This window comes from Phycodurus eques, chromosome 8, assembly GCF_024500275.1.
Source record: "Phycodurus eques isolate BA_2022a chromosome 8, UOR_Pequ_1.1, whole genome shotgun sequence".
NCBI classification, from domain to species: Eukaryota; Metazoa; Chordata; class Actinopteri; order Syngnathiformes; family Syngnathidae; genus Phycodurus; species Phycodurus eques.
In genome coordinates, this window is record NC_084532.1 from 19,715,192 (window position 1) to 19,742,803 (window position 27,612).

General features: G+C 39.7%; 1 protein-coding gene across 1 annotated transcript in view; it reads left to right on the forward strand.

The window, feature by feature from the left end:
* Positions 1–27,612, forward strand: part of yjefn3 (YjeF N-terminal domain containing 3) — a 43,260-nt gene continuing 15,648 nt past the window's right edge. The window contains exon 1 of the mRNA XM_061684794.1: positions 1–195. Within this exon, the coding sequence (XP_061540778.1) occupies positions 128–195 (68 nt within the window). The 5' untranslated portion in view covers positions 1–127. The remainder of the gene's footprint in view (positions 196–27,612) is intronic.

The window sequence follows — 27,612 nt, forward strand, 5'->3', positions numbered from 1 at the left end:
ACCGGAGAGTGACGAGCACCATCTACCTCCGAAACAACCATTGCGAAAACTGACTGTTTTGTTAAGAATTTTGTAGAGGTGCGGCTCCTCGTTTCTTGTCTTTTCACCGGTCCTGGGTGACAAACAGATGGACAAGATGAACCACAGCTCAGCTGAAGCGGAGACTGAAACCATAGAACCGCTGCGTTACCTCAGGTAGGCACCCCCGCTTCTGCTACTACAACACTTGTCTGCGTGAGGAACATCTCCAGGAACCTTTATGTGACAGTGCTTTACAGAATGAGATTATTATTCTTCACTTATTCAGGTTGAATGGGAGGATAATTTGCAGTTCAGAGTGGATGATCATGACGCTCGCACCATAGTCCACCCTCTAATATTGTTTGCATTTTTGCTTTTTGTTTTACATGGTATGGTATGATAGCATTTATTGTCAGTCCTCAATATATGTGTAACATACAGAGGGCTGAAATTACTTTTCTAAAAGACCGTTGTCACAAAAAACTACCCCCCCCCCCAAAAAAAAAAATATATATATCATAAAGCATGGTTGTGATCTATGTTTACTGTTAGATACAATGTTGTTGTTGTTTTTTTACTATTATGTGAATAAAGTTAAAATTTAATGAAGAAAAGGCATATTTTAACTAGTCAATTTATCTGAGCCAAGGTAGATTTTGTTCTCGCAAAATTGACTATTCTTAGAACAATTTAATTCTTATAAGATTTTTTATTTTTCTATACTCACAAAAAAATCCAACTAAATTCTTTAAAAAAAACTTTTAAAAAAAAGTATTTTTTTTTTTCATATTGTCACTCTTTTCTAGTAATCCGATTTTACAGTTGAAAACCATCTGACTTGTAAAACGACGTTTTTTTTCTGGAAAAAAAAGTAATTTTACTATCGAAAAATAATATATTGTAAGAACACTTTTTTTCTTCAAAATACAACTTTATTCTTGAGAACAAATCTGGCCGTATTTTAGAAAATTTTTGAAATACAATACGTAATTAAAAAATAATCTTACTTAAAAAAGATGATTTAATTTTCCTAAGATTACACCCCCCCCCCCCCAAAAATAAGACTTCTCATAACGTTACTATTTCTAAAGAAATTAAGGCTTATTCTCAAATATTCTGGAAAAATATGACTACAATATATTCATAACATTCATATTTTTTTCTGAAAATACAACAAAAAAAAGTTAAGTAGTTTAACAAGGAAAAGTAAGACGTTAACAAGTCAAGTTTGCTGAGCCGAGATTCAGAATGTTCTCATATTCAAGCTTTATTCTTAAACAATCTGAACACATAACTGCAATTACATTTAAATGAAAGTGTGAACAATTAAAAAACAAAACTGTGTGCGTGGGTACATAGACTTGTGTGACCTTCACCAATGTAATGAATTCACATTTGAAATATTCATATCATTAGCACGTGGCTCATAAATCATTTCCAAATGAGACATTTATATTCATGAATCGTGATGGGGAAGGTGGGACATAAGCCAAATGTTGGCTGTTGTTGCCATGGTAGACTGAACCTTCTGCATGGGAAAATGTGAAATAATGATCATGTCAAGTATCATGTTGCGTTGACGATGTTGGATCTCGTTGATGATATGTTGTTAAATCTTTATGGCTCACCATAAGAAGCCTACTGATTTTGAATACCATCGGACTGAGATGTATGTGGTCTTTGGCTTCCTTCTTACTGGTCACAATTTGTAAGAAGTATTTGTAAAAACTTCGAGAAAAACTTGGGATTACATTTAATTACAAGAATTAACTATTAACAAGGTGGGAAACAAATTATCACTATGCAACACTTTATTTCTATCAATCTATTGTCGAGTGTACATTATGAAATTCACTTCTACAACATTCCTGGGAACTCACAAAGTCACTGGTGAGCTATTTTAGAATAAGCCCACGGGATACTTGTAGTCTTTGGGGGCTATGTGTTGTCCATCGACACCATGTTGGTGATCCCTGCTCTAGCAGATATTGCTCTATGTCAGATCAAGTACCCCATTTATTTTGAGTACTTTCCAAGATACTTGAGGTCATTGGGTTCAGTTGGATTACATCAATAGGTACATGGGCTTTGTCTGTTCCTTCCTGGTCGTAACTGGCATCCAAGCTTGCTCAAATGTAGAGTTCTGTTTGAGAGCTAGAAACATCTTGATTGTGAACAGCATCCTGTGTCAAGATGCATGAGGTAGCGAAAATCAATGAAGAGAAAATACTTGGCCCTTGCCGCTTCCTTACTGGTCACAATTTGCACCCAAGCATACTCAAACCTGTATCGGGGCTATTGCTTTGTGTCAGAAAAAGAACCTTACTGATTTTGAGTACAATCATGGCCAAGATGCTTGAGGTATAATAGTTGTAATAGTTGTAGCTATTAATAGTCCATGGTCAGACTAATGGGTACAGTTGTAGTCATAGGTTTCACATGATCCGGTAGAATGTGTACGATGTCCACCATTTGTTTTTTTATTATTTTTTATTTAAAAAAAAAACATGAGTCATTAGGCAAAATACATTTACAAATCCCAATTCCAATGACGTTGGGACGGTGCGTAAAATGTAAATAAAAACAGAATACAGTGATTAACAAATACTTTTCAACCTATATTTAATCGAATACACTACAAAGACAAGATACTACTGCCTGTAGGTGTCACGGCCACGTGTTCTAATACACTGGTAGGTGTAAATAGCTTTATCCCCCAAAAAACTTTTTGTATCTTTTTTTATTTTATAAACTCAGCCATAGCTCCTGGCTTGCGTACTTGACTGTTTTTCACCTTCTTCATGGAGGAAATGAAGACATGATTACAAGTTCCTACTGCTTCTCCCCACTGCGTTTCCACCTTGTTCCAACGTGGCAAATTATGATGTGCTTATCTAATCTGACTTTAATGGAGGAGAAGAATTATGGACAAACAGTGCCCGGGAGCAAATCCAGCCTCTCCATCTTGCTGACCCAATCATCTGACTGTGCCTATAAATAAAATGGTCAGGCTGTCACACAGCCAAATTCAGCTGCCAGCGTCCTAACGGTGATGGGTGAGCTGAACGGAGGCAGTGCACAGCCTGAGGAATAACAACAAGCTTGCATATGCACGAGTGTCACGAAGCACCGCGGGTCCAGACAGCATTACAAAGTGACACGGCAGCAGGTGAGATAAGTCGTCGGGGCTCAGGTGTGCCAAAGTAGTGGATGTCAAAACATGAATCGCATCTTATAGTAGAGAAATGACGATACCTTATTTCCTCAAGTAATGGTCATACCTCTAATAGACGCCATCTAACAGTTAATCACCAATCATTCCCAACGACAAATGCCTCCTTTTCCCCCTATATAACAAAGACACAAACACACATGGAATCCAGCTATCCATCCATCCATTTTCTATAGCATGGAGCCTATCCCAGTGGACGGGGCGCGCTACACCCTGGTCTGGTCACCAGCCAATCGCAGGGCACATATTAACACACAACCATTCACATTCACACCTAAGGAAAATTGAGTCGTCAATGAATCCAACATGCATGTTTTAGGAATGTGGGAGGAAGCCAGTTTACCCAGAGAAAACCCATGCAGGTACTGGGAGAACATGCAAACTCCAGGCAGGAAGGCCAGATCTTGTATTCAAACCCCTAACCTCAGAACTCTGAGACTGATGGACATTAAAGTGTTAAGTGCTGAGAACATTAACCAAAACAGCAGCACCAATCAAGGCATAATTCAAAAAATTCAGCCCCCCTGAAGCTGGTTTCACTTCGCAATTTGAAGAAAAAAAGACCCTCCAGAAGTATGCAGTAACTGTATTCATGCAATAGAAATTGTGATCTTGCTCAAAAGAATTGGAGATGAATATCATTGCCTCAGGCAACGCATGCAATGCCGCATTGTACAAACGTAAATAATAATCCTGTTTTTGCTCAACATGAAACAGTTTGAGAGCAGAGTGAAAAGGTTGCACGGATTCAGTAGGCTGACATGTCACACGGAATTCGGTTTGTCTCACTCAAGAGACCACAAGGGAGCGGGACTAAAGAGACCACCCACTCTAGACGAAGAGGGTCTTTACACTGGCCTGTGTGTGACCCTACGCATGTTTGTGTCTTATTGTAGAAGCTCACTGCTTTCTTCCCTCCTCCAAAGCTCTAATTTAGGACAAATAGGACACAAAAGATGAAATGCTTGAGAGCCAACGCAGGATGTTTTTTTTTTCTTCTTTTTGCGGCACTCGATATTAAAAGCGCGAAGGTTCCCCCGCCCTGCTTTAAATGCAAGTGTCGCCCTGTTTTGTCATGACATCTCCTTTTTCTCCTTCTATCGGGGTCATCCTTGGAGCTGGAGAGCACACTTGAGCTGCAAATAACATCTTGCGCAAGGGTCCCATTTACTGACAAGTTTAAGAGACTGAAGGATACCGTTTTGTCAAATCTTCTTCCGCGTTATTGATCGCCACCGTGGCTTGAATGAGATGGAGTATCATCAGAATTGCCTATTGACTGGGTTGTGAGCGTTTTCATGCGAGATGTGCCAACATTTCAGAGTACACAGAGGATCATTAATAATCAGACAACCTAAATCACCACCTGCATTGAACAAATGTGTTTTACATTCTGGCAACTTTTTATTTTATTTTATTTAATAAATTTTTTTTTTTTATCACTGTTCCTCTGAGGTTTTGTTTGTTTTTAGAATGGCATTGCAGGCCACAAACTAAATGCCTCCCTCAAGTAGACCCACCAGGGGAACAAAAAAAAAAAGTGCCAAGCCTATTTGAAGTCTGTTGCTAACCAAAACAATGTTTTATTTTACATTGAAAATAGTGATATATCATTATAGTACACTTTTAATTGTTTTTTTTTTTTTACAGTAGTGCCCTGACATAGGAGCTTAATTTGTTCTGTGACCAAGCTCGTAACTCAGATCACTCATCTCAAATCCTTTCTCCATTAAAATGAATAGAAATTCCATTAATCCATTCCAGCCTCCCCAAAAAACAACATAGTATTTTTGCAATTACTTTTAACAATAAAAATAGGACTCTATAATACTGAAGGTAATAAAAACATAGAGTAATGACAAATATATAGAATGTGAAGAGTTAAACAGTCCCGCGACCCCAGTGAGGATAAGCGGAACGGAAGATGAATTAGTTTTGCTTCAATTCACAGGCTATTGCGTTGCTCCTTCTGGTGTGTGCGCCTTGGCCACCTGGGGGCAGTATTATACAGACATAATGATATACGGTACAACTTAGCTCAGTAAGCCAAAGTAATATATGTAGTTTTCCCCCACAGGATAACACATATATCTTTTCAAATATCTTTTGGGTTATAACAATGCCACACCAGTGCTATTCATTAGCCCGTCTATGGCATTTTGCTTGTTAGCATTGACTAGACGGCCTTTCCGAAGGTAAAGCATGTGGTTTAGTTAAATACACAACACACTAATTCTCTTTGCTTTGTTTTCTTTGACAGGATAGTGTGAGTAGTAATAAACAACGTTCCCATTTTTGAAGAATTTTTTTACTACCAGCCAAACTGCTGCTTGTTGTAAAATTAGGAAATTTAACAGCTACTATACGGCACTCATCCAGGTCCCTCAAATTTCTGCATGCAAGTCAAAGCAAAGAAATTGGTGAACGATGGCTTGTATCTCGAAAAACTAGTTAGTTGGGTCACTCCTACTGTATCTCAAGGCATCACTGTATTTATTTTCAGTCGAACTTTTTCCTTTTTATCAGTATTGTCAATGTGATTGGCTGGGACAAATTTCATGGTTCTACTGCCAAATTGTGAGGAGTGTGGTGTCCATTTTTGCTTAGATAATAAATTCTATGCAACCATTGAGTATTTTAGTCATTTTAGAGTGAAAGCTACCATTGGCTGGTGACTAGTTCAGAGTGTACCCTGCCACTCGCCCCAAGTAAGCTGGGATACACTCCTGCTCACCCGCGAACCTGAGGATAAGTGCTATACAAAATACAAAACGGATAAGTGCTATACAAAATCACTCTTATCTTTAGAGTGAAAGAACTGTGTTGTTCCTATTTTATTATGCTAAATCCCATCTGAGGGTCCTGATGGTAATTAGGAATGATAAGAGGCTTGTGTCTTTCAATATGTGTTGGCAGGATTTTGTTTTGTTAATGAGTTATTTGTATGCGTGTTTTCGTTGAGAGGGGGAAAAAAAATCAATCATATCGACCGAAGAAAATTGATCTGAGCTGAGCTTTTGTGGGCGAGCGAGCGTGTCAAATGAGTGCAGGTTGACTGAAATCACGCATCACACATTGGTTTGTTGCTTTTGATGTGTTTATTAGACAAGTCTAAGATTCTACTTCTAAATAATGACTACCGACACTGGCCATCCCTCACTGGTAGTTATGCAGATTTAATGGGTGTGCTTTTGAGTTTATTAGAAATCTTTACTTACTTGACATGCTGTGAACTACTCTTAATTATCCACATAGATGCGTTCGGAAAGAATGTACTTAGTAACAGAAAGAAGAAGCTGCATACAAGCTGTTCCTAAAATTGTCTGGTTTGGGCCCCTCAATTGTACAAATGTGCTGTTTTGGAGGCTGAAACACAGTTGGAGCAAAACTTGCTTTCTAATACAGATCCATCCATACATTTTCTTTACCGCTTACAATACCTAAAATTCACATTTTACCTTTACAAGGTTTATCATTTGTACAATAACAGATCAAAGTTGTAGTAGTTTCTAGCAAGCTTAGACCTTTATACCCTATTTAGCAAAGGTGTCCCAACTTTTTCCTCCAAGGGCTGAGTGCAGAGAAATTGAAGGATGCAAGGAGCACTTTGACATTCTTCCACTTAAATTCATGAAACATGCTAAAACCTATCCATCAAGTATTTATACACTGGCACCTTGAGATATGAGTTATTTGACTTCGAAATGGTTTGGGATATGAGTGTTTTGAATTCCAAGTGTGGCCCCGGAACAAATTAATATCAAGCCACCACTGTATATTGCTTTTACATTCACTGCCAGTCAAGAGTTTGGACACACTTTCTCATGCTAGAAAAGCGCTACATAAAACCAATTCAAAACAAACCACATCTGCCTCACAGTTCTGAGGACCCGGGTTCAAATCCGGCTACACCTGTGTGTTTGCATGTTCTCCCCGTGCCTGCGTGGGTTTCCCCCAGGTACTCCGGTTTCCTACCACATCCCCAAATCATGCACGGTAGGTTGCTTGAAGACTAAATTGCACATAGGTGTTAATGTGAGTGCAAATGGTTGTTTGTCTATATGTGCCCTGCGATTGGCTGGCGACCAGTTCAGGGTGTACCCCGCCTCTCACCCGAAGATAGCTGGGATAGGCTCCAGCAAGCCCGCGACCCTAGTGAAAATAAGCCGTACGGAAAATGGATGCATGGATGTTATGTTACATTGTCATGTTTTATGTTCAATTCATATTTCATCTGCAATTGGTTTTAAAGTGCTCGGTAAATAAAACTGAGCTGAGATGAGTAACACGCAGAGTTTTTGACACACTAACATTCAAGCCAACACCGGTTTGAACCAAGAACTTTCCAACTGTGCTCATCACTGCAGCGACTATCGTTTCCCCCTTAAATGCTACTTCCTTTATTCGCAATCTTCTTTGTGGTGTATCACTCTGCTGGGCTTCCTGCTAGCAGTGGTCAAGGCTCTTCTGATGGAGGTGAAAGGAAAGCGAAAGAAGTGTTGTTAGGATGACAGAAATGGACTAATACTGCGTGGGAGCCCTCTGATGTGTTTTGTTGTAGCGGTATTTTATACTGTATACAGTATAACACGGGGACTCACCAAGCGTTCTTTTAAGGTTATTTCTCGTCAGAACAAGGACAGATTAAACAGAAGAGTGTACAGAATGCAGTGTACGTGATCTTCTGACTAACATGGCAGCTGCTGTCACTCTTATACTAAACCTCTCGCCTCGCGATCGTAATGTTGAATTGTTTAGTGTAACTTGGAACAGAGTGTGCAAAATCACCTTGGATAAGAAGCCACATGCTGCTTCACCAAGCCCCAAAGACCCATGCATAATTTTCTGATGTCCCATGAATTACCACCTACCTACCAACTATCCCTATGCCGACTTGTATGTCAGTCGGTCTCCCTCAGTTTTTGTTCTTTTTTTTCTGGTTGTCATGGAAACCACCAAAGCCAGCGTAGTATTGTGAGTCCAACTGCCTTGCTTCTGTGAGTCAGTGCCACCAGGCAGGTTTTTGCAATTCCCAGTAATTGGCTTGGCTGTCTGGTTCAACTGAATCCCGATTTGGGAAGGAGGCTCTGTTTTATTTATTTTTTTTATCTTTTTTTTTGCTTCTCGCTCCAATTGTGTAAATGTCTTTTGTGCAGCTCTCTGCTGTTCTTTACCCCACCCCCACCAAACCCTACCTAGCTGCCAGTGAAGTTAAAGTTGCCTTGAAAAACAGGAGAGAACCAATTAAATCAGCTGAGCTGCTTATATAATACACATCATTTAATGCCATTGTGGTTTTAGGATGAGTTTTTCAAGGTTTTCTTTTATTTCCTCAATTGAACAACACAACTCGGACAACCTCAGCTGAGCTCTATTTTTAGTCAATCCGGCACCTCTAATGAGACAGTCGGGGGGAGTGCGGGGGAATTTTTTGCTTCTGGATGTGTTGACGGGTGGTTGCTATGCCCCCCCCCCCTCCCCCCCCCGGACGGTGACCTGGAAGCCGCCAGGTTACTAGTGACGCTTAGGAGGCGTAGACTGAAATCATTCACCCCACAAATGCTCATATAATATAATGTACCAGAACCGGGAGCGACATGTGAGCAGATATTGTCTTTGTCTGGAGACATGGTGAAGCAGAACGTGGTTGCCCTGTCCCAAGACATATTGCAGTACACAATTTAGCAGGAGAGCTACTGTCACACACTTATACTAAACACTAAAACACCTCATAATCCAGTATATACAGTAAGGAAAAGCAATGTTCAGCATCAACATGCTAATGTAAAAATTTCTGCCACCCACTCCCAGTCTGATATTCAGCCTGCATCTTTTTGTTTTAATAAATTCTAGTTTGTCTGCATCTCAATCCACAGCATTATTTTTTTATTGTTGGACGGCACATACATTTCAAAGGGAAATCTCTCTTCCTCCCTTAATGTGCCACTGCTCGGCACTAACAATCCATAAATATAGAGGTTTCCACGGTGATTAAGTTTTTGTTCAACTGGGAGTAAAAACCTTAACACACACACACGGGACACACAGTCTGCTGCTATTGTCTTTAAACGAACAGCCTCAAAGTCACGAGATGCTACACTTTCATAATGAGGATACCTTCTCTGCCATTGTCCATAGCAACCCCAGATTAGCTACTTTACTGCCCTGTAATATTGGTGGACCACCCAAGACACCTTACTGTTCAGTTTTCTCTCCGGGTACTCTGGCTTTCTCCTCCATTCTAAAAACATGCATGTTAGGTTCATTGAAGACTAAATTGTCCATTGGTGAGAACGTGAGTGTGAATGGTTATTTGTCTATATGTGCCCTGCGATTCACTGGCGAGCAGTCCACTGTGTAAGTTAATCATGTACAATCTGAGAAAAACTGGTCAAAGTCCGAATCGTGTAGCCTCAGGAGTGTTCTCATGTAGATTATACAATGCATTTAACACTTTAGAAAACTAGTTGAGTTCACTGATTTTAGGTTATTTTATTTTTTAATTAAGAAGAAAAAAAAAATGCAGCAGGGACAACTGAATAGCTCGATGACTTCAGACCGGACATACTAATTGTCTCTCCCCTTAAGAGACCGTCAGAGGATGACTTTTTCATTAAGGAGATTAACACTGCAAGAAGAGCTCTGATGACAATATGATGATTTAATTCAGCAATAATAGTGGACCGGGTTAAGAGAGTAAATACATTTTCACATCCTAAAATACCGCTGCCCTCTTCACTGACGCTATCCCGCTCACACCCACCCACAGTCACGTACTACAAATCCGGCGATTGCCTGCTGTATTGTGACCCCACAGCTTCCCCAGCTACACTGCTTGTGTGGCATTCTGTCCCTAACGTATGGGAAATGTCATATGCGCATACATTACAGCAAAGCAGCTCAGAACAGTACAAACCAGAGGTGGAACCTTTTAACGTTTGGGCCGTGCTGCAGCTAATAAAGGGTTTTGCATCTATTTGTTGAAGCGGGAACAACATATCATGAGCACACGCCAAAGGGGGTTGGCTAATTGCTACTTGATGGTGAGAGGAGTCTCGCAAAAGACCCAAAATAGACTTGCATTAATGATGGGTGGCATATTGAGCATGTTGGATTAACATAACATGCAAAATGGTATAGAATTTATTATGATTAGTCTTTTTCATACTTTTTTTTTTTTACTACGTCCTCTTACTGGGTCAAATTATTTACGTCATTTGCAATTTATGCAATCAATTAGTGTGTCATTCTGATGTCATTATATCAAATTGTATACATATCATTCTACCAAATCATATACAGTGGCTACACACCCCGGTTCAAATGGCAGCTTTTTGTGGCATAAAAAAAGAGACCAATATAAAGATTTTCATAACATTTTCTTCCATTAATTTGATCAATAACCTGTGCAAGTTACAATTTAAAAAAAAATATATACATATATTTTCGAGAGGGGAAGAAAAACAACTGAATGTGCAATCACATTAAAACTCAGGTTGAATGGGATTCAGCACACACCTGCCGTCATTTAAAATTCTGATAAACCCCAAATATTAGATGTTCTAGTAGGCTTTTCCGGACTTTTTTTTTTTTTTTTTTCGCTTTCTAGCAGAAGCCTAAAGGTTTTGTGCTGGCAGTGACTATTTCAAACTGTTCATCATTCCTTTAACGTTGACTAAGGCCCTTGTTCTAAATAAAAACCAGCCTGAAAGCCCCGAAAAAAAAATCAACATTGGTTTCCCCAGACCATAACACATTTTCCCACATCTGGCTGATTTTATCATGTCACACTCTCAACTTTCATTGTATAATAACTTTACAGTAATATCATCACATATCATATTGCGTACCGTATCTCATTTTATTGCGTTCACAATGTTATGTCGTCTCATTGTACAATACAATATTGTTACATCATCGTATCATTCTGATCATATGGCAAACCATTGTTTGGTAACGTATTTCATTCTATTTTGCATCTGTATTGCGTCACCGTTTTTCATTCTCGTCGTATTGGTCCTGCAGTCTCTTCAAATTGTATCATTTTGCATCGTATTTGTACTTTTCTCATTTCATATCATTCTTCTAGCTTGTATAACTGTATTGCATCACAAATCATTTTAATACACGGCATCATATTTCGTTTTATTCTATATAAGATGAGATGAAAATTAGAGAATAACATTTTAAAAACACAATGAGAGTGAATCTGACAGTTGAGATTTCTGTACATTGCATGCCATCTCACCACAATGACGTGAGATGTGAATGATACAATGCGATGACACATCCACATTTACTGCATGACCCAGTCCTCTCATATCATATCTCATCTCGTCATATGGTTTTCCTCAAACCTCATCTCACACATGTCAAGGCTGCATTTTGCTCCAGACTCCCCTCAAAAACATAGAGTAATGAAATAAATAGCATGTAAAGAATTAAACAATTTTGTGCATCATTTTATACTGGAATTCAAATTATTGTGCTGCTCCCTCTGGTATGCCTGCCTTGGCCACAAGTGGGCAGCACAGTACTGCCACGCAGACAAAGAATAATAATTTCACAGTGCTGTAGTATTAGTCATTTTTCGTTGAGGATAAAGAACATATACCCCTGAGTATTGTTATCTGTCTACATGTGTTGCGCCACCGTTTGTGTTCAAATATCCATAGCTCAAAGGGTTCTAAAACCGCAACTCTCGATGCTAATCGTTAGCATGTCAATGGGGTTCTCCATCGTATGTTAGCAGTACTTAACCCGCAAAGGCCGACTCAAGGTAACTGGACAGGTCTTGTTTGTTGAAGACGTTTCACCTTTAATCTAAAAGGCTTCTTCAGTTCTCAAATTTTAGGTGTGGAGTCTCCTTATTTATGTCAACAGTAGGTTGTTTTTGTCGCCCAGTGTGGTTGGTGAAACGGCCATCCTGCATACTAAACAGCTTGTTAGGGCCACTCTTCCTGTTGAATGAGGTGACCTTTGGAGGGAGAGACGTCAGGGCGTTGTTATATGCAGACGATAGGTGATGTCTGAGACGTCCTCCTCTGTTTGGAGATGGATTTTCTAGTTTGACATAGAAAGCAGCAGTTCTCCCTATCCAAATTTGAGATGATTATGTCTTCGAAGGAATATTCGATACTGGGCCGTGTGTCTATGAAGCGGTTGCTTCGTCTCTCTGACGTAGAGGTCGTTGCACTCTTCACTGCATTGCACCGCGTAAACAACATTGCTGAGGTTGCGTCTTGGGATTTTGTCCATGAGGTCAACCAGCTTTTGTTTGAGGATGTTGGTGGGTTTAAAATGCATATTTATGTCTTTTTTATTTTTTTATTATTATTTTTTGATATAGAGTTTCTCTGACAAACCAGCCATGTTTCGCCTCCCGTTTCTGTCTTCAGGCTCTGGTGTTGTATCTCTTCTTTTCTTGGTGGACTTGACAATGGCCCACTTTGGATACCCACAGTTAGTGAGAGCCTCTTCCTTCTGTGCAACTATACTTAGCAAAAGCTAACGACTGTCGTTATTTCATCGTCCCAAACTCTATTTCAAAAGTCTTAGGAGCCATTAGTGATGCAATTTGTAAAAAACCAAAATGATGAGCTGACTTGACAGTGCAATGAGCTGAAATTCAGCTGCATGCAAACTTACTTTTTGTCTAAAAAACATAGACTTTAAATCTTGAGGCCACAAAATGCCGCAAGGCTTCCGTGGAGTGAGGATGGTATGGAGTTATACGACACTTCTCAGACAGTGGAAGTCTCCAGGAGATTTAATGGATTTGCTCTCAAGATATTGTCAACATTTTAAATTGATTAATGATTTATGAAAATAACACCACGTGGGGACTGACCATTAGTGTCGACTCGTAAAAAATGACCATAAAACTGTCCGTAATTGTACATATGAGGTTTATGCCCAACACCGACGTTTCCTAAACATAAGGAGCCTTGTGATTCAGTATATACAGTAAGGAGAGATAATGTACAATTCTAACAAATACCTGTAAGGATCCACATCCAGTATATGCTAATGCAAACATTTCTAACACCCACTCTCAGTCTGATATGCCAGCCTGCAGCTGCCATTTTCTGTTACAGTATAATGAATCCCACGGTTTTATCTGCACCTCATTCCAAAGCATTGTGCTTTTTCTATCATCAGATGCCACTTAAATTGCAAAAATAAATCTTTCTTCCTCTCTTTATGTGCCACAGCTGGGCACAAACAACCCATAAATATAGGAGCTCACACACACACACACACACACACACACACACACAGTCAAGCCCATATAGCTGAAAAAGGTCGGCCGCATGCCAGTTTCAACATGGTGGCTCTGGGGTCTCTCTCATGGTTCTACCTACTGCTGTGCTCATGAATTATACACAACCTGTATATTGTGTGTCTGTTTACACTTGATGGTGTGTGTGTGTGTGTGTGTGTGTGCTACAATCTCAACATGTGCGTACTGCACTTCCTGACTAAAGGGCCCTAGTCCTGCATTAAGGGACAAATGATTTGGCCCCCAAACTTTGCCCAGCAATGAAGGCCTCATTAAAAAGAGAAACAATCAGTTGATCTTTGTGACTGGGCTGAAAATCCTTTTTCATTTGTAAAGCGTAAGTGACAACGTTTGACTCTTTTGTCCTCTGCTAAGTGAACTCGTGTTTAAAGAGCAATTGGTGTGAAGGAAGAAAGTACATCAGAGTAATCTACATTACAGTGCACAACCGTTGATTAACGATTCCCCACTTCCGAATTCTCCGACTTATATTAAAAAAATAAATAAATAAAAATTAGAACCTAACCTTGCTGTTTCTGTAACGGCCCAAGATAACTCCCAAATGCCTTTATCCTTCTCAGGTGCCATGTTAGCGGAGCAGTATGTAGTGATGGGCACCATGTCATAGCTTGACAACAAGCAATACATATTGTTTTTAAGTAATACATAGATACATTTATCATTTCATATTGACGTGTGATGAAAAAGCAAAGTGTGGAGAGTCTAGCAGTCAATGAATTGGAGCATCATTGCCAAAAGCCTGTCATACTCTTTATTGTCAGCCCTTTCCAATCTTTGTAGTATTATACTGTAATAATGTAGCTACAGTGACCAGGGCAATGCACGTCAGCCTTGAGAATCATTTTCATAAATAAATAAAAATAAAACGGTGCAGTATATGTAGCGCCTCAAAAAAAAAAAGGGTTTTCCGATAAGAACACCGGGGGTCACAGTGTTTCCATTTCATTGTGTTGTCGACTGTAATAGGTTTGTGAATGTCCAGTTCAGTCGCGTTTGTTTGCCTTCCTCGTGTGCGGTGGCACTAAGTTGATTCAAAAATAGACGTGGTGGAAACTCAGACATAGTTTACAGAATCATTGAGGAGCCGGCTCATTGGCTTTGCTTGGCTCATTGGCACGGACGTGCTCTTTTGATGGTGAAATCGCTCGCCGTAGAGTTGAGTTAACTAGCAGGTTAGCTATTATGCTTTGCTAGAGCTCTACTTCCTACTGCCAAAGACATCCCAACCAAAGATTTTATACAGACCTGTGAGAAAATGTCTTCCGCAAAACCGATGATGGGGGTTTGATTCCCTGTCTGTCCCTTTTTAGAGGTTGCTCGTTACCGCTTGGCTGTCTTGCGATCTTCCTTGTACAGCTTTTTACAACACCCTATATTTGGCGATGCAACCCCAAGTATGACACCTTTTTGTCATTGTTTTGCAGTTCAGGTCAGTGGTAGTCACTTGCGTTCACTTGAAGTACCCCGCATCTTCCCACCCGTAAAAAATTAAAACCGTCTGGCAATAACAAGACCTCCATCCTTGGAGCGAAGATGTGCCGTAACTTCCGCTAACAACCCAGGTTAAACTTAGCTCCTTCCCGACATCCAAAGATCTGAGAACAGTCGAGATGTATCACTTCAACATACTTCATTGACACCAATTACTACTTTCCTATTCGCCGGGGCTTTGTCGCCATCTTGTGGCATCTTAGGAAAGAGTGCAAAACCATGAATAGGTGAGTTTTACAGCAGATAGCCTAAGATAAGCGCCAAAGGAAAAAGGAAAAAAAAAAAGTCAATCGCGATCTGCGAATGTGTTTAACAAATGAGAGTATCAATGCATCGCTGAGTCAAACAAGTAATAACATGTTTCATAGGAAAGTAGTAATTGTTATTTTTATGGGTTGCAAAGGCAGCATACACACCAGCGTCCTTGCACTTTTGGTGCATTTTTTTCAGTTACGTCATCTGTAAACTCTTTGTTTTCAGGGGTAATTATGTCAAATGAGTTTTAAGTCTTTGAGGTATCTTTAGGCGTTAAACTATTAAGATTGGAGTAATTGTGGACAGTTTTAGTGGGAGGCACCCATTATGTGTCTGGCCTTGGCCCCTAATCAACCCGAAGAGCGATAGTTTACTGTATTATTATGATTGCATACTTTTATGCTGTACTAACGAGCTGCATTATTTTCTCCTCCTTTTTGCGTGGTCCAATTGCTGCTGCTCTAGCGGTTAAATATTGTGTTTTCCTGCAAAGACTTGGACATTTCTTGAAGTTAATTACAGCCCGCACTCACGTCGACTGCAGCCGTCAGACGCCTGATGTCATCCCGGTTCCAATTAGCCACACGAGAACGTCTCTGTGGCCCTTGTGCAATTAATTTGGCAAAAAGCTGTAGTTAGCGCTGCTGATGGCTTTTTTGAGTGAGGAATGCGGATGATTGTTATGAGCCTTTTTGCTTCTTCCGTGTGAGCGGCCGTGATAAGACTTAGTGCTGCACATTCGTATAGGAGATAGTGTGCAGCTTGGCTTGTTTCATTACACAGTTTCATATTCATTCACCTTCTCTGTCTCTTTTTAAGCATCATCAGCTCTCACATGCTCATGCATTTATGGGAAATAATTGGAATGATTTCATTCTTTCCAGCCATCCCTACATAGAGCTTTTCCTCAGTAGGGCCACGGGGGAGCTGGAGCCAATCCCAGCTGAGTTTGGGCGAGAGGTGGTGTACAACCTGAACTGGTCGCCAGCCAATCGCAGGGCACAATTTAAATTCTTATATAATGCAATAACATATTAATACAATATAATACTATTAATGTATCATTTTAATGCAGTGTACAGTATAAAACTACAGTGAACCAAAATATAAACAGAACACTTGGTAATGTTCACAAATCTGTCTAGAAGTGTTGGTGAGCACTTCTCCTTTGCCGAGATAAGAATAAATAAGGTGTGCCTTAGGCTGCCCACAATACAAATCCAATCTAAAATGTTAAGTTTGACTGTTGTTATTATTATATGATACATTTTTGATGCAGTTTGATTATTATGGTGACAGTCATTATTGGAAATGTTCCTGCTGCGGTTTTATTTAATCTTATCATATATGTATAGCTCATATTTTAAACATATTACAAAATTTTATGAAACTTGTACATATATATGCAGGCAATATATATTTCATATAAATTATATTATAATAAATTAATAATAATGTGGTATGATCATATTTACTACAATAATAATAGTAATGTTTTATTAGACTGTATATTAACAGTTTCATGTTTAATATGATCAATAATGGTATTTTATATATACAGTATGTGTTTGAAATGTTTTTGATGCGGCATCAAAGTGTTATTTATCTTATGGTACTGCGTTCCATCTAATTATCCGCTATATATTCAAATCATCTACCAGTTCAAGTCTTCCATTGAGAATGCTTTGCTTGCATTTTAATTAACTTAACAGAGAGACGTTGTACTTGTTGATTATTCTTTAAATGAGCATCATCTGATTGCCGTTGCTATCGGCAATGCAGCACAAATGTTAAAACTCTGACTTTTATAGCCAGGCAGTGTGTAATATTTAAAGAGAAGCGGGAAGGTGGCCATGAAGATGTAATTCAGCCCCTGCTCAATATGCACAGGCAGTAATTCAGGGCTGTTGGGCCGGAAGCCAGTTGACTGTGTGTCTCTCATGGAGCTAAATAAGGCAACAGCAGCAGAAACCCATGATGGAGTGCAGTACTACACCAATGTGCAATACTAAACATTGTTACATGAGTACCTCTCAAATCTGCTAATTCTTTTTTTTTTTTTTTTTAAGGCACATTTTCATAGGATACCTTCTAAAGTGACCAGAGATTGTACTTTGATTGTACTGTATGTATGTGGTGGCTCATATTCCAGCATACGTAAATAAGATGAGTAATGTGCAGACTGAACTAAACCGGTTAAGTCAGACTTGAATTATTGTATTTTTCACCTTCAAATAAATCAATCCAGTGCTGTCGACTTAAGTGAATCAAGTTGCTGATTCGATAAGCGCCAGTGGAGCAGAATGAAGGACCTCACGGCGGGCACCTCAACCGCGACCATACGGCGGCACACGGACCCCGCCTCCCACCCACTTGGCCAGCTGAGGCTTCGCATGTGCCACCTGATCCAAACTGCATTCATCAAATTATGGGATGGTGAGCTTTGGCGGAGGGTTTTGATCATTTTGGACATCAGACATGCCGTTTGGTGAACATTGACTAAAGCTGGCGACAGTGAAACCCCACTAATTCCCTGTTCTCTATTCACAAATTGACCTACAGCGTAAATCGTAAAACATTTTTTTAAGATACAGGTTTTTACAGTATACAGACATTGCCCTTTCGAACATTTCGGACATTTGAAGACTTCCGTGTTCTTCTGCACGTCTAAATTTAGAGCTGTGCGCATTCAGAGTAGTTCCACATTGTGCCACAAATGAGGTCTACTGGAAGAAAGTCAGCGTAATTAAGAGCAAAAAAGAAGAGGCAGAGAAGATCCCCAACTAAGCTACCGTAACAGTTGTTGTTCCCACAGAGCAGAAAGAATGTAGGCCTGCGAGTCTCGTTGTTTGTATGTGTTGTTCCCCCGTGTGTGTAAAATTAGCAGTTATTTGAGGGTTTCTTATAACTGTAACATGTATGGAAATTTTTGTTTGATTGTCGTTTCACATCATGTTAGCAATAAGCTAGTGGACCTTGGGCAGATGTAATTATATGGTTTGGTTGAGCCTTTTTGTGTGTAAGTTATTTTCTGTTTTGTGTCTGTTTTACAGTAAACCTTGTTAAATGGGTTTGTTGTTTTCATTTTGGCAGAAGATCTGTACCAAACAGATGATAGAAACATATATTCAGCATAATTTGAACAATAGTTTTCTGTGCCACAATTTTCCATGACTTCTGATTTCAAGTTCTATTTATTCTTAACAATATATGTTACACTGCTGTTCCAAATTTTAGGGTCACGCTGAAGTACGAATAGACACCACCGTGAAAAGGTTTGGGTGTCACTTAGAAATGCTCTTATTTCTGAAAGAAAGTTATTCTTTTTAAACCACATTAATATTATAAAGACTGTATTACTGCGGAAAATCAGTCAAATACATACACAATAATCTGATGAGGCAACTACATTTATAAGGTTTTCACATTCATATGGCCCTCTGAGGAAAATCGTAATGATGAAAACGAATTTGATACCCCTGCTCTAAATTGTCAGTAGGTGTGAGTGTGCGTACGAATGGTTGTTTGTCTATTTATTAGATGTGCCCTGTGATTGGAGAACAGTCCAGGGTGCACCCTGCCCTTGAGCTCCCCCTGGTGTTTCACAGAGGTAAAAATGACTGCACTTTTTTCTGGAGCCCAAGATTTCTTTACATCAAGCCAATATTTTATTTATTTTTTTGCCATAATCCTGCTGACTCACTAATTCAATCATCGCTATCTCACTTTCTAACATTCCTAGTTCTCACCACTGACTCAAAGAAGACCATGTTTGCTAATTGACCTATCAAACATTGTGGCTCTCGCATTTGCGTCCTACTCCTCATTTTGTCCTTGACGCTAACAAGCTAACTAAATAACGCCGCCTCCTTGGAACAGGTAATAAAGGAGTGCAGACCTGCGAAATCTTTGTGTAATCCTGAGCGCAAATTAACACCAATTGGGGGGGAATAAATAAATAAAAGAACATCAACTTAAACAATTGTATGATCTCTATGAAAGCTATATTTCTTTCATTTTTGCTCTAGCGCGTCTGCTGATATCACTGTTTACCTGCCAGCTGCAGGACTTCATGTACTGTAGACTCACACCCTTAGGGGGTGACTCATGATGAAAGTGACCATGTTCAATGACATGTATACACACCTGGTGATCATGTGCTTGGAATGACAACGTGGAAGTCATGCCTATTCGTCAGTGTCCTTCCAAATAATGTTATTCTCATCATGGTAACAATATTCCAGGGAGGAAAACAGGATTTGTCTTGCTCCTTATGTATGGAAAAAAAAAAAAAACCCCAGCATGTTCCATTAAAAGTGGCACACACGCTGCCACACAATCAATCCAATTAAGTGGAGTGAGTCATCGCTAGTGTACCTGTGCCCTCACGCTGGAGCCACTGGCCACATCCACAGATTGACAATGGCAGTGGAGGAAAACGGAGGAGGGTAAAGACAGGAAATGGGAGTGCTAACTGGGGAGAGGCCACATGGGTCTGATCAAAGGAAAACGTCCCCAGTGGGTACATTATACAGTATTAACTTTAATATTATTTCTGTATAAGGAAATCATTGAAAAAACATGGTGATTCAACATTTTGTGACAATTTTTCAGAAATGTATCATTGTAGACGATCACAATATTTTTAAACGTGCAATTAGAGCAGAGGTGGGGGTCGTAGTTAAACAATACAATGTTATTCCACTATTTTTCCAATGTTACCCGTAACATCACGATACAGAACCAGTGTTTATTTGACGGCGGTGTCTTTTTAAGGGGAGGCAAATGTATAACTATCTGCCTCAACAATATGGCAAAGCAGACAAGTTTGAAAAGTATGTTGAGACACTTTTATAATGTAATAAGCCAGAGGGGGAGTAAATCGAATACAGCGACTCACAAGAAGTTAGAGATATTGGCCTTTTGGGTAACATTTCAGATTCACCTAAAATGCACTTATAACCTTTACAGGTGACCTTAAGTGTGACCTGTTATCATTTTTGTTTTAAATGTCTGACTGTTCAATGTTTTAGTAATTTTTGCACAACTTGCTGTTCTCTAATGAGCTGAACGGCAAAATTCACAACAGGTGTTTGAACATTTCCAAGGACATCCACTTCACAATGGCAGTGGTGAGGTACTGTTGATCAGTTTTTAGGTATCATATTAGTCTTGTGACCTTTGAAATAGCAATTCTAAACAAGAAATGCATTGATTCACAGATCAACCACCCATTGTAAATTTTGCCATTCAGCTCCTTGTTAGGGAATAAGTTGTGCGATATACTGAAACTTTGAACAGTTGGCCACGTCCATTCCAAAGGTCAAATTAAGTTCACCTTTAAACTTTGTTCAAAATTCCTAGAAATAAAACTTAATTAAAGTGTGGCCAGCCGAGGTATTTGTCATCTGCAATTGTCAAAAACTGAAAATTCCAAAGTTCACTGGAAAATGTCATTAATTTAACATAAACAGCACTTACTGTATCCCCTTTAACACTGTAAGTCAGCTTTTTACAGCTTTTTCAATTGATCGATCAATCAAGCAATCAAAACTGTTTGTATGCGCTTTTCTTACATAAAAAGAATGCAACTGAGCGCTTTACATAAATCAAAATAAATCAACCCCACCTGCCACTTGTTCACAGCACACTAACACACACATACAGGTTAAAAATAATACCATAATGACCTAAGAACCTAAGCGTATACATATATATGTAATGTATAATCCTCTCATCATTGAGGAAAACAGATGGGTGGTACAGATTTTACCAAGAAACAGGAAGTAGAATCACATGATTTGCTTTAGCGGTCCATATAAAATGATCAGATGGACTGAAACTGGCCCCTGGGCCTTGAGTTTGACACCTGTGCTGTAACTGCATAGCGGGAAGCCACAGCCGGAGTGTGAAGTTCAACATTCAAGACTCACTTTGTGATCACAGCAATCGTAACCGCTGTTGACGCCGCCGCGCATCTAATTATCCAACTCCGCTAAAGCGAACGAACACGACAACGCACATGAGTTGTGCCTGAAAGGCAAAGGCGAATAATCTACTTTTACACTAATTTTGCAGAAAGGCAGTGTGAAAGGAACTTGTGTGTCACTTGCAAAATGCAGAAAACTCAAAAGCTGCAATCAGGTTAAATCTTCACCTTGCAATGATTGCTATGTGATAGCCAAATAGACTTCATTTACATGAAAATGCCACCTAAAACACAAAGCTCGTTCAACATTTAGTTTTCCACCGTGTTCTGGGTGGGCTGCCTCAGGTGTCTCTCTGTAGTTTTGCATGGAACAGGACGTAGATGAGTAATGATTGCGTATAAATACAACGATGGAGGGCAGCAGCGCTGTTGGGCCTCATGAGCGGTGTGCTTTTATTTCCGCTGTCCTCTCCAAAGCAGCTTGACCAATGACAAACTCCCTGACAAGACAACAGCTCTGAGCCTTCACAAGTAGATCCACTTGTTTACACAATGGTGGACCTGGAGAGGGCTGGAGGCTGCACTTACATGAACTCTGGCAAAATGGATCTAATAATCACCTCATTCAGTTGCAAGGACAAACAAAATGTGTTCTGGGGCAATTTACAAATGTGTTTTTCTGTCGCAAATCATCAAAATGGAATTATCCGTGTGGCCTGCGATGAGCTGACGCCCAGCCCGTGGTGTACACATGGTAGGTCGTGCTCCAGCTCACCGGCGACCCTAGTGAGGACAAGCGCTACAGAAGATGGATGGTGCCGTGATATCCAACCAGTGTTGTACCTAAATGAGTGCAATGAACGAAAAGTTCATTGAACTACTTCATATTTTGGGAAAACGTGAAGTGAACTTAGTTAACATCTGCTTGATGAAAGTTATTAAGAATAAGTTCTTTCGGGCGTCTGAATGGTTTTCGAACAAAAGTAAATTTTCATTTAAGCGTGTCAGGTTTTGTTAGGGACTTCCAGGACAAAACCCAGTCTGAACACAGTCCGTACCAGCCTTCGTATGTCGGGCAATAACGCCGTATTTGGCAAACGAGTCAGTGCGGCCGCCATTCATGTTTTCATATGCAAGGTGCGTTCAGGGACACTTCATCAATGGGAGAGAATGTGTTCTTCATACGGAAACTGTATCAGAATGCTTTAGTTAAAACACTGTATGATCACGCTGTCATAATAAGGAATTTATTTTGTGTTGTAAGATAAGAATAGATCAGATCAAATATTTTATTCATATCAATGTCCTTTCACCATCTTTCCTGTCATACTGTGTTGCGTGTTTTTGTTTGCACATTAATGACAAAAGCCCTGTTTTTGTTTTGATTCCTCATTTTAAAAAGAACTGAACTTTGCGCTAGTTCACGTGGAAAAATTTACTTTCCCAACACTGTATCCAACCATTGTGCCGCAATGCGTGGTGAGAGGTCGTCAGCTGTGCCGTGGTAAATTATCCAATTACAATTTATTGGTCCCAAAATTATTATTATTACTTAATGTTGCATTAAAGGATGCAAAATCGCTATTTGGCAGATGCCAAGATGTGGACCAGTCAGAGCCAAGCTGTTTTCCATATTTAAATTGTGGGAAATTAGCGAGCCAATCAGAGCAAAGCTCATGTAAATGTCACATAATAACGAGAAAACCGACCGTTTCAAATGCCAGGCTGAAAAGACCAATTTGAACAGCTTGAAAATTGACATTTTTGGCTTTTCCAAACTAAATTATCATGCAAACCCAAAATTAAATAGAAAAACAGTGATGGAAGGGGACCGTTAAGAAACATTCCGTTTTTTTTTTGTTTTTTTTCCTACTGGGGGTGCTGTAACAAATGAATAGTATTTCCACTTATTTCAATGTGGAAAGATGATTTGAGTTTTTGCGTTACGTGTGGTCGCAGAATGACTTAAACTCGTTATTTCAAGCCACCACTGTATATCAAATGAAAAGAACTGGCGGATTACAGACTGAAGAGGTGGATGTGATTCTGCCGTACAGTATGTCTATGCATATAAAATGTTGTCCTCCAGGGACAGCAAATGATTCTTCTACTTTACCTCGCTTCAGAGTTTTGATCAAAAGTCAGCATTGTTATCTTGATAAAGGCAGATTTTTATTTTTAAATGTTTTATTTTTTTATCAATTTCTCTGGCATTCGAGCCTGGCGGTGGTCTGCCAGGGTTATTTTAATCCTGCTCGTTATCGCTCCGGCACATCACATTGGAAAGCTGAAAATGATGTGAAGGTTGATGTGAAGAGTGCGTAGCTGTTTCTCTGGCAGTGTGAGTAAAAAATGGAGGCTCTGTTCCGTTGCGCATTGGCTTCTTATATGTTGCAGACACTATATGGGAACATGACTGCCACTACCTCATACTGATGTTACAGCATGATGTCTGTGATCTTATTCAGGCACTCACTGTATCCCTTGACGGCACTTTTTTCAACAGGTGTTGCTGTATCCTTCAGGCACCGCATTTCCAATTTATAATTTCACTTTCATGTGAGACTAAGGCAAACACATTCATTAAAAGCTGCTTGGGATCACAGTTGAGTAGTGCTTACAATGGTAGTGAGATGGCAAGCGTCCATGGGGAAGAGGTGCTTTGAATGCACCATGGGGGAAATCAACTCTTCCCCCTGGGGGGAAGGTGCAACAAGAGCTGGTACTCAACTACAGTACAATAAACCAAGGGTAGAGTTGCATATTGCTGCTATTGACAAAGCATAATGTATTTAAATGTTTAGTTTAAGATGATTGTTTCATTAAAATAAGCGTAAGGCAGATTTATATGGCAAATAGATGGACACACCTTTGTCGGAATCATGTGCTTTCTTTGATACAAATGAAACATTTTTAAATAAATACAAAAAAATGTAAGTATACTATACTGATATGTCATTTTTATGGAAGATAATGTTTTTCTGGGTTAGTGCCCTGGGGTATTGTCCCAGAAAAGTCTTAATAATTGGTGCCTGAGAAAAGTTATGTATCAACAGTGCTGCTCCCAAAGCACACATTTTGACTTGAACTGAAAAAATGGCAACACTGTTGAAAGTTGGTCGTAAATTGTGAAAATCGTTGTTTTCTTGGAGGACCTTTGTATGTGGGCACTGTGGTGACTAAATTAAGTTCAAGAGTAATTTATTGGAGCAAAACTAAGACCCTGTAAGGGTGGAGGTAGTCTTTTTGAAAGGTCCAGATGGGGTCTGCGGCACTGAACAGGTTTTTGGAACAGTTTGTTTCCAGGAAGGCAGCACGGCGCACTTGCGGTTAGCGCGTTGGATCACTGTTGAGAGATTCTGGGTTCAAATCTGGGCTTAGGCCTTCATGTGCTGCGTTTGCATGTTCTCCCTGTGCTTGCGTGTGTTTGTTTCAGGGTACTCCAGCTTCTTCCCACATTCCCAAAATATTAATGGTAGGTTCATTAAAGGGCCACATAAAATGATGTGGTGGGCCAGAACTGGCCCCCGGGCCTTGAGTTTGACACCTATGACATAGAGGCTGAAATCTGATAAATAATCTAACCTCCACATCATGTACAAGTAGTACATAGTAGTAGAAATGAATATTTGGAATAAATTAATAGAATTCATGGAAGAAATATTTGGGCTGTAAATGTAGTTCCATGCTTCTGATCGTGTTGAGGCCAGCAGAGAACCCACCACTGGATCTCATTTGGTATCTTCAGTAACCTTTTGCATTTGTATTTTTTTTTTTTTTTTTTTTTTTTTACTCAAACTCTATGACCCCTCAAGGGAAAAGACACCAAGTGCAGTAGTCTTGAAGTCCACGTGGTTTTGGTCTCCTTGGAGCCCGTGGGTTGAGGTGATCTTTGCAAAGATCAACTTGTCTCAGTCGCTCAGGAAACATCCCTGAGGTGAGCTGTGGGTGACAGCTGCCGCCTCTGCACTGGCACAGGTAAATGCCACGAGCCCCACTTGGATACACTGGCTTGCTTACACACACGCATGCACCCACACACACACACAGCTGTGCCTTAAAGGAAACTAAAAGCAACACAAACAGGATTAGCATCAGTCGCACAGTCACCAGGGAGTCAAATGGTGCAGAATGTGTGTGCTACTTTTTACACACACAGCAACACATCAAATGAACTATAATTCACCTCATAGCAACAACAATAGCAGACTGTCTTCAAGGTTAAAAGCATGCAATGTTATTGTGTGATGACATTTCAACAACAAAAAAGAAATATTCAGATTCCACAGGCGTGAATGTGGTAATTAGGTACGCCGAATGATATCCAATTCTAAAGCATGTCAAAAATTCTGCCTTTACAGAGAAAATAATGCTATGGTCTGATTGACACCCTCAGAGAGGAATTAATTTAACAATACAGTGGAACCTCTAACATGATGGAAGACAAGTCATAAAAAAAGAGAGTTCTTAAATGTTTTTTTTTGTTGTGATGCTATATCAGAAGGGTACCGGTGCACCTTTTTTATGAATCTTTTATTCATCATATGCTATGATGATGATGATGTAAATATGTAACTATTGTGCAGTTTGTTCTATATGTACAGTATTTTGTTTTTATTGTATTTATTTGTATTTGATTTTTGTTCTTTTGTTTTACCCTGCTGTCTGCTGCCAGGTCGAAATTGCCATTGAGAATCTGTTCTCAATTGCCTAACCTGGATAAATAAAGGTTAAATAACTAAAATAAATAAATTGCACATTCTGAATCATTATCAAACATAGAAAAAAATCTGCTATCATATCAGGAGTTTTGTTGGGGGCACGGATTAGTGTTAGCTAACAGCGTTACCTTCTCGCATACAACACATACTAGAATGCTTTGTGAAGTTGTCGATGCAGTTTTGGGGGGTGTTTGTGTATTTGTGAGCCACACACTACACACAGTGCAGTGTATGAAGTCCTGCCTCCATGAGTAAAAATGCTGTTAACAAAATTTATACTCGCTATTGTCCTAGCATTTTGTGGGGTGGGGTGTTCAGTGGCTCACTTGCATGAGACTGGGCCGCCGTCTTAAACAGGCTAATTTCATCAAGACGAGAAATAGGGTGTGTAATGTAATCATCATTTTTGATACGTGGGGCAGTTCGATAGTCGCAGAGGACACCTGGAAACCTTTTTTTTTCTTGCATAAAATGCATACTATGTCTCCTCTAATGTTTTACGATGGTGACAAGAATTTGCATTATTATACCGCTGTAAAGGCAGAATATTTCATACAGCTCTTCAATCGACTCTCATTAGATTGGGTATTCCTAATGAAGTGTCCAACAAGTATTTTGTCTGTAGAAAGAAAAAGAAAAAAAAATCTCATTTAGCTGCTGCATTATTCCTTGTGACGTTTCCTCCCAATCCTCTGAGGGGATCAATTCAGACCTCCAGCTGGGAGCCCACGACTTATTTGATCAGCAAGGAGGTGAAGTGCTAACATCAACCACTAGATGGGTGTAGAATGAAGGGAATGCGGTCCACAGTGGGAATTGTAAGAGTCTGCTGTCGAGGGTTGTGCCTCACAACGACAGAAAGAAAAGAACACACACGTTTATGGTAAAAGCAGCGCCATTAGTCATGCTGTCGCCATGCAGAGAGCAGCACGGGCCCTGTGTGAAGTAGATTACATATTCACTCATACAGTGTAAACATGAGGCACGCGGAAGGACATTTTTCTTTGTTCACTTTATTACTCACTCACATAGTCTGTTTTTTTCATGACTACACTTCACTGAAGCTGCTGACCGGCAATAGACAGTCAACCACTAAAGAACCAATGCAGCCGAGTATACACTTGTTTTTATGCTCAGCTTTGATTGACACTGTCATGCAAGTATTCATTTAATATTGGTGTTATGTTTAAAGTAAGTGATGATACACAGCCGTCTCACATATATATGTTTTAGTTTCCCACCCTTTAATGAGCTACGACACATATTTTACAGTACAAACATCTCCGACACCCAAACAAAAATGGAGGGGAAGCGGCAGTAAGAGAGGCCAAAACCCTCATGTCAGGTGTAGACAGCCGCCATTATTTCGATCGGCCAGTGGATGACATCAACCATTATTTCCATGAAGCCGTCAAAAAAGATGCTAAGATTGTTAAATTGACTCTGTAACAAATACTTTTTCATTACCCTCTTGAACTACATGAGAGGGGTTTGTATTGGATCTAATCTTCCATCTATCCATTTTTTATGCCGCTTATCCTCATTGGGGTCGTAGGTGTACGGCTGGAACCTATACAGTACACCCTGGACTGCACACCAGCTAATTGCAGGGTACATATAGACAAACGTGGACAAACGAGCATTTATACTCACATTCATA